Here is an 8,437-nt window from a genome sequence, read left to right on the forward strand (position 1 = left end):
AATTCATCAAAGAATGTTAGAAATATGGCATCCGAGTGCAGAGATAACTCATTAGGAAAAGAGTGTAATTGTGGATAATATTCATACACAATGTGCAGGAGAACCCTGTACATTAAGCTAAATAGCCGATGGGGAAGTAAAAGAAAGAACTGTACTTACATGACTGTTTTAAATTATTGTTCAATTGAGGGACATGTATTGATCATTTTTTTGCTAATTTGTGTTTTGTTATTAAGTTTGGGTTTAAGCAGGAGTTTTTTGGACTTTTTTGAAAAATACCCAAGTCTAAATTTTTTTTTTGCAAAAATACTGTATTTTTTTCTAAAAAATTTTGAAAAATATATATTTTTTTAATTTGCAAAAGTACTATTTTTCAAAAAAAAAATGCAAAAATACGGGTTTTTGACAACCGGAATCAACTGCATGCAATATTTGACGAGTTACTGCGAATTTTTAAAAAAACCGGAATTTTTAAAGCACGGATAAAGCCCGTTTGAATGATTTTTCACACATCAATAAAGTCTATGTGTACACGTAAAATAATAATTATTTAATTTTAATCTTTAATAAATATGCAAAACACGTCCACGGAATATAATGGTGAATATTCATATTGTTATACCCGGAAATTGATATGGGCTCTAAACAGACCCATTACAAGGATTGTTATTGTTATTGGGCTAAAATAATTGGATCTAAATATAAAGTTGAACTCTCGTACCGGTATATTGACTAGAGACTATATACCGTTATGTTGACAAAGACCTCACCAGCTGACACGTGGGGGACACATCAATAAGATGAGTCATAACATTATATTACTAGGTGTACATGGCTACCTCTACATAAATAATAGGGAAGTCATGCTCTCATATCAACAGGAGAGGAGTCCTCACCTCATATTTTAAAGAGACTTGAAGAGACAAGTGGGAGTTATTACTGCTATCTCAACTGCACAGGAGGTATAACTACAATAATTTATGATCACATGACCCTATTGGGGCATATCATGGAAATCTAGCGGGACTACAATACGCTTAGAAGGGTCTCATCGACGTCAGCAATACTTACATATTTCCGGGACGACATCACATGACCAGACTCTAAGGGGTCGCATGTGAGGCCTCTAGGTGTTCTCGTGCCTCACAAACGAGATATCTTCGCCTAATACCATGACAGCCTATTATAGCCTAATTGGGCTTGGGCCATGGAATAATATGGGCTTTCTACGAACTATCCAACGGTCAACGGACCTGGGCTTTGATGGACCGGGCCAAACCCTAGCCCGTCTAGGTAACTTGTCCTCCAAGAACTACGTGTGGCTTGAACCCCTATAAAAGGGTACGTAGGCCTCTTGTTTACGGATGATCAATAGTCTAAAATAAGGGAGAAAAAACATTTTCTCTCTGGCATTCTTTGAATCAACGAACAAGATCAGCTACAACATTCATCAAAATCCATTCCGTGTTCTTCGCGTTCTTAGCAAAATAATCATATTTTGCTCCGTGATTTCAGCAAACCTCCAAAATATTGTTATACCAAATTCTCCCTATAACATCTGGCGCTAGAAGGAGGGGCTCTGTCATCAATTGGGAGAAAGATGACTAATTTCAAACATCGCAAGGGCATAAACCAGGAAGTGGAGACCGAGTCGCCTGAAGGTCATCCACCAAAGAGTCTTGAACGCCCCCTCGGCAAAAAGACTCTCAACGTGAAAATTCCTACTAAGAAGACCTTGATAATCTCAGGGCCTCCACCTATCGGTTCCTCTAAGGGCCCAAACGACTTGGAGGACCCAAAGTCAACAGGCGGAGAGACACCCATCACTCCCTCGCCAGGAAATGAGGAGGTCCTCTCCTATTTGGAAAGAATAGGAGCGCAATTGGAGGACATGGGTAAGCGAGTGGGAAAAGTGGAGCAGAGTCGTAGCGGCCTCAAAAAGAAGAAGAAGAGAGGAAGAAAGTTTGCAAAGGGTGCTAAAGGTGGCAGCACAAAGAAAAAGTTAATTGACGATTTCAATGAGGAGGATGAAGGCGAGACCCATGAAACAGATGGGGATGGAGAAAAGAAAGGAAATGAGTCACAAGGCCAAGCCTCATCTGAGCTTAGGCCAACCAGTATCTTTAATAGGATTGGTGTACAGCTCACTGAAAATGATTTGAGGCTCAAACTGGAAAAAATGAAGGCTGAAAGGCAGAAAAGAGGACCCCCGAGTCACGACCATGGTTCAGAGTGACCCCCCTCTCATCGAGAAGGTGTGCGGTCCTCCCAACGTGACCCGGAACGGTCCGTGCCTAAGAAAAGAAGGTCTGTACATAATGAGGAAGGGCATTCCAGTGCAACAGCTAAGCCTCCCAGCAAGGCTCCCCCTAATGTAAGGATCGGAGATTTGAAGATTGAGGAACTAAAGAAGCTCATGGATAAGATGGATGCGGATAAAAATGTCATTAATACAATGGGGACATTCTCTCCTTTTACTCAAGAAATCAGGACCGCTCCTTTGCCCCCGGGATTTAGAACTAATCCAGATTTGACATTCAAAGGGGACACTGACCCAGCTGCATACTTGATCCGCTTCAACACTGAAATGGAAGTATATCAGGTCTCACTCGAGGCCAGGTGCAGGTTGTTTGCGGCCTCTCTTCGGGGTAGTGCTCAGCAGTGGTTCTCTAAATTAGGGGCTCACGTCATCATAGACTCGTGGGAGGAGTTCGCCGATATCTTCATTAAGCAGTTCCAGTCTTCAATGTTGTATGCTCCCCCTGTAGCCACCCTGGCCAATATAAGGCAGAGGGAGGGTGAAACGCTTCAAGATTACTTCATAAGATTCAATGCAGAAGTCCCCCGAGTAAGAGATGCAAGTGAGGAAGCCGTCAAAAATTTCTTAATTGCTGGGCTCAGGGAAGGAACAAAATTCTGGAAATATATGCAGGCTCAAACCCCTTCTACTCTTGCTGATTTTCATGCCCAAGCAGAACCTTTCAAGTGGATAGAAAAATCTATGCAGGATTTGAAAAAGAGTGGGGGTAGCAGCAGCAGCAGCAACAATAAGGGAAGGGGAAGTAAGCGAAAGATGTCTTGGAGTCCAAAAAGAAATGGTAGAGATCGCAGTGAGAGCCCTAGGAGGGACCGAAATGCAAGGGAAAGGTCCCCACAGCGAGGAAGGACGGGGGACAGGAGGGAGCCCACTTGCACTCCCTTGGTCGCTTCCATTGAACATATATATGCTGTAAATTCGAATAAGGGCATGTTCAAGAAGCCTCCTAAAATGAATAGATTTGGAACCAAAGACACCAAAAAATATTGTGCTTTTCATGAGCAGACTGGGCATGAGACCGCAGATTGTTGGCAACTGAAGGAGCAGATAGAGGACCTGATTCGTAATGACAAGCTCACTGAATGGGTTGTGCGAGAAGTAAAAAAGTACAAGACAGGAGGAGTTGGCTACCATGAAGTGCCCCCGCCAGTTGACAAAAATGATGAGCCCTCAGCAAGAGGCACACGAGAGAACAACATACATGTAATCATGGGAGGGCCTCATGTAGGGGGAAACAGTAATAAGGCAATGGAAAGATATGCCCGCGAGGCTAAGGGGCTCCCTCTCACTAATGTTTATCATCTAGCGGATCGTCCTCCACAATATTTTGAAGGGGAAGACGAAGACATCATATTTACTAGGGAAGACGTGAAATGGGTTCATCACCCACATTCTGATGCCTTGGTAGTAAAGGCTAAGATCGGTACCACCAACATTCATCGGGTCTTCGTAGATACTGGAAGTTCAGCCGATGTTCTTACTTATGATGTTTATAAGAAGATGGGTTTTCTCGATAAAGATTTGTCACCAACAGCGGGATATCTCTATGGCTTCACAGGAAACTCGATTGGCATAAAGGGGCTCATAAAGCTGCCTATCACCCTTGGTGATGAGCCCTGTATGGCAACTCATGTGGCTGAATTTACAGTTGTTGATCAACCATGTGCCTATAATGCCATCATTGGGAGGCCAATCTTGAAAATGATGAAGATAGTAAATTCCATCCATGCTCTCTCCATGAAATTTCCAACCCCCCATGGGGTGGGATGTGTCCGAGGAACTCAGTATGACTCAAGAGACTGCTACAATAAAGCATTGAAAGCAGCCTCCAAAGGACGCATCTCTTATTCAGATGATGTAGAAATGGAAGATTGTGAGGGATCTAAAAAAAGGAAAGGGACCGTGAACATTATCTCCATTGAAGAGCTCCCAGACGGATATTTCGAAGGCTTAGGTGTACAGGTGGAGCCTCTCCCTGGGGCTATCATGATGGAAGCCTCTCAACCAGTCATGATTCTCCAAGAAGGTATTATTGAGGAAGCAAGTGATGAAGACGAGACCCCTAAACAGATTGCTATGAGAGCCCGAAAGGGAAAAGGGGCTCTCAAGGAGACATCTGCATTGGTAGACCTTCCTCGAATAATCACTCTCGATACTACATTCACTTCTGAACTTGAACCCGCCTCAGGGGTCACTATGCAGGAAATAGGGGAGCCTAGCAATGTGAAGAATCTTAACATCGATCTCGATCCACGTATCCCAGAGCATGTTGAAAGAGCAGGAGCAGCTGAGGACACAATTTCTATTTTAGTAGATGCACATGACTCTTCTAAAGTCCTCAAAATTGGCTCTCAATTGTCCCCGGAACTTAGAGAAAAGCATACCATCTTTCTCAAAGCAAACTTAGATGTGTTCGCTTGGTCTCATGCTGATATGGTGGGGATCGACCCCAATGTGATGTGTCATCGGCTTAACATTGATCCTGATAAAAAAGGAGTGAGGCAGAAAAGGCGACCTATTAGTGGGGAGCGAGCTGAGGCTCTCAAAGAAGAAGTGGACAGACTTCTCCAAGCAGGGTTGGTCAGAGAATCTTTCTACCCTATGTGGCTAGCAAATCCGGTATTGGTAAAAAAACTGAATGGGAAGTGGAGGACATGCGTCGACTTCACGGATCTTAACAAGGCATGTCCAAAGGATAGTTTTCCTTTGCCAAGGATTGATCAGCTAGTAGATGCTACAGCAGGTCATGCGCTTCTTAGTTTCATGGATGCTTATTCAGGGTATAATCAAATCCCCATGTATGGCCCTGATCAGGATCATACGTCTTTTATCACGGATAGAGGTCTCTACTGCTACATCGGGATGCCCTTTGGTCTCCTCAACGCAGGAGCCACTTATCAAAGATTGGTGAACATGATGTTTGAAAGGCAAATTGGGAAGACCATGGAGGTCTATGTGGATGACATGCTGGTTAAGTCTAGAAAGGCCTCCGATCATATTGATCACTTGACCGAAATGTTTGACATCTTGAGAAAATATAGAATGAAGCTCAATCCCCAGAAATGTGTGTTTGGAGTAGAGTCCAGAAAATTCCTTGGCTTCATTGTAAACCACAGAGGAATAGAGGCCAACCCAGCAAAAATTCAGGCATTGATGAACATGAGGTCTCCTCGGAATGTCAAGGAGGTCCAAAGCCTCACAGGGAGGATAGCTGCCTTGAACCGTTTTGTTTCTAAGTCATCTGACAAGTGTCATGAGTTTTTCAAGGCCATCAAAAAAGTTGGAAAGAAATTCGAGTGGACTCCTGAATGCGAGGAGGCCTTTCAAAAGATTAAGGAACACCTAGGGAAGCCTCCCCTCCTCTCAAAACCCAAGGTGGGGGAGACCCTTATTATCTATCTTGCTGTTTCAGAACATGCTATCAGTGATGTGCTCATTCGTGAGGAGGAAGGGGTTCAATACCCAGTCTACTATATTAGTAAAAGAATGCTGGATGCCGAGACTAGATATTCTAACATGGAAAAGTTGGCATATGCTCTCATATTGGCCTCACGCAAGCTAAGGCCCTACTTTCAGGCTCATAAAATTGAAATACGAACTGCCTACCCCTTGAGGCAGGTCATGCACAAGCCTGAGACGTCAGGAAGGCTTCTTAAGTGGACAGTTGAGCTCAGTCAATTTGATGTGGAATACAAGCCTCGAGGTGCTTTGAAGGGCCAAGCGTTGGCCGACTTCATACTTGAGTTCCCCCTCAATCCGTGGAAGACTCTACGGCTCTCATAGCAGTCCCATGGGTAGATGAACCCTTCGATGATAAGCAAAATTGTACCCCATGGTGGGATCTATATGTTGATGGGGCTGTTAACAATGAAGGATCAGGAGTCGGGATAGAACTAATAACCCCCGAAGGGCATAAGTTGCGAAGTGCTATCCATTTTACCTTCAAGACAACCAACAATGATGCTGAATATGAGGCTCTCATTATAGGCCTCAAACTAGCTCTGGAGATGAGGGTGGAGAATCTTAATGTTTACAGTGACTTAATGTTGGTCACCCATCATATTGGTTGTGGATGGCAGGCTAGGGGACCCCGAACTGAACTCTATCTCAAATGTGCACAAAGAATCATCAAACTTTTTAACGAAGTGAGAGTGGAGCACATCTCAAGGGATGAAAATACAAGGGTTGATGCATTGGCCAAATTGGGCTCTCAACGAGAGGCCACCTTACTTGGAGTCATCCCTCTCGAAATTCAAAACAAAACCAGTGTTCCTGAAGAATTTACTTTTGAGATTGCTGCTTTGGGGCGAACATGGATGACTCCAATTTGGGACTATGTCAAGACAGGCACTCTTCCCCAAGAAAAGAAGGAGGCTAGAAGGGTCAAGTATCAGGCGGCCCGTTATGTCATCTATGATGAGATTCTTTATAGAAGGGGCTTCAACACACCACTACTGAGGTGTGTAGACGGAGAAGAATGTAGTTACATCCTAAGGGAGGTGCATGAAGGCATATGTGGCAATCACTCGGGGGGTAGCTCGCTAGCCCAAAAGATTCTCAGATAGGGTTATTATTGGCCTACTCTAAAAAAAGATGCTTTTGAATTCTCCAGGGCATGTGATAAGTGCCAAAGGTATGCCAACTTCAGCAACATTCCGGCCACTCATCCCACTTCTCTTATGAGTCCTTGGCCCTTTGCTATGTAGGGGATAGATCTCATAGGGGATCTTCCCAAAGCAAAAGGAGGAGTTAAGTATGCAGTTGTCGCAGTGGACTACTTTACCAAGTGGGCCGAGGTTGAGCCCCTTGCCACTATCACCGTGAAGAAACTCAAGGACTTTGTCTACAGGGCCATTGTATGCAGGTACGGGATCCCTTATCAACTTATTTCAGATAATGGGAAGCAATTTGACAGCAAGGAGATGCGGGAGTTCTGTGAGGCATTGGGTATCAAAAAAGGTTTTTCCGCTATTAGTCATCCCCAAACTAATGGGCAGACGGAGGCTATCAACAAAATTATCAAACGTACCTTGAAGGGTAAACTCGAAGAAAGCAAAGGAAATTGGCCTGAGGAATTGCCAAAAGTGTTATGGTCCTACAACACTACCCCAAGAAGTACAACTGGAGAGACCCCATTCTCTCTATCCTATGGGTGTGAGGCCATGATCCCCGTGGAAGTTGGGTCATGCTCATTTAGAAGAGATCACTATGACCCCAAAGCTAATGAGGTTAATCACAGGCTCTATCTGGATATGATTGAAGAAACAAGAGAAGACTCCCAAGCAAGGCTAGCAGCCTATCAACAGCGGACTGCGAGGCACTATAATGGGAGAGTGAAGACCCTCCCCCTCCGGGTGGGAGATCTAGTCTTGAGGAGGGTAATGCCAAACACCAAGGTCCCGGGTCATGGGGTCTTTGGAGCAAATTGGGAAGGTCCTTACAAGGTGAAATCTGTACTTTGGGAAGGCACTTATCACTTGACAGACATGAATGACAAGCTTATTCCGCGAGCATGGAATGCGGAGCATCTCAGGAAATACTACCAGTAATGGGCATTCATCAATTGGTAGCCTTATTTATTTAAAGACTTAGTATGAATAAAATAACATCCTCAGTCTAGGGGGTAGTGGTTATATAAATGCCTCCCCTAATAGATGTAATGACATTGGGCTTCGTCCCTTATTATCTATGCATGGTTTATTCTTCAAATTTTTAACTTTTACTGTTAAAGTCATTTTACTTGTGTTCTAGCATTCGAAGCACTTTAGGAACTAGGCCAGCATGTCAATGCGAGGAAAAAGAATCTAGGGTAAAGCTTTGGGAGGCCCCCAAGAGGTCTCTACTGCAATCCAGGATTCTCGTCCATAAGTCTATCTAATGTTAATTCATGAAGTGACGACTAAAATAAAGCCACACATGGAAAATAATTACATGATGTCTCTCGTATTTATTTTAATCCTCTTGGAAAGAGCTAGCAAATATTGAGAAGACTTAAAAAGAAAACCTAGACATGCTATCACAATGTGCTGCGCATGCCAATGATTCGATGCAAGGCCTACACGCTAGCATCATGGAACACAAGGCTGGTGGACAACAATCACGTTGCCACAATTATCATCT

General features: G+C 43.8%; 1 protein-coding gene across 1 annotated transcript; it reads left to right on the forward strand.

The window, feature by feature from the left end:
* Positions 1 to 2,425: 2,425 nt before the first annotated feature.
* LOC141715244 (uncharacterized) lies at positions 2,426 to 7,866 on the forward strand. Its single transcript, XM_074518720.1, has 3 exons — positions 2,426 to 6,020; positions 6,083 to 6,816; positions 7,024 to 7,866. The coding sequence occupies exons 1-3, from the start codon at positions 2,426 to 2,428 to the stop codon at positions 7,864 to 7,866; spliced, it is 5,172 nt and encodes a 1,723-aa protein (XP_074374821.1).
* The last annotated feature ends 571 nt before the right edge of the window (positions 7,867 to 8,437 follow it).

The sequence above is a fragment of the Apium graveolens genome, chromosome 3, assembly GCF_009905375.1.
Source record: "Apium graveolens cultivar Ventura chromosome 3, ASM990537v1, whole genome shotgun sequence".
Taxonomy (NCBI): domain Eukaryota; kingdom Viridiplantae; phylum Streptophyta; class Magnoliopsida; order Apiales; family Apiaceae; genus Apium; species Apium graveolens.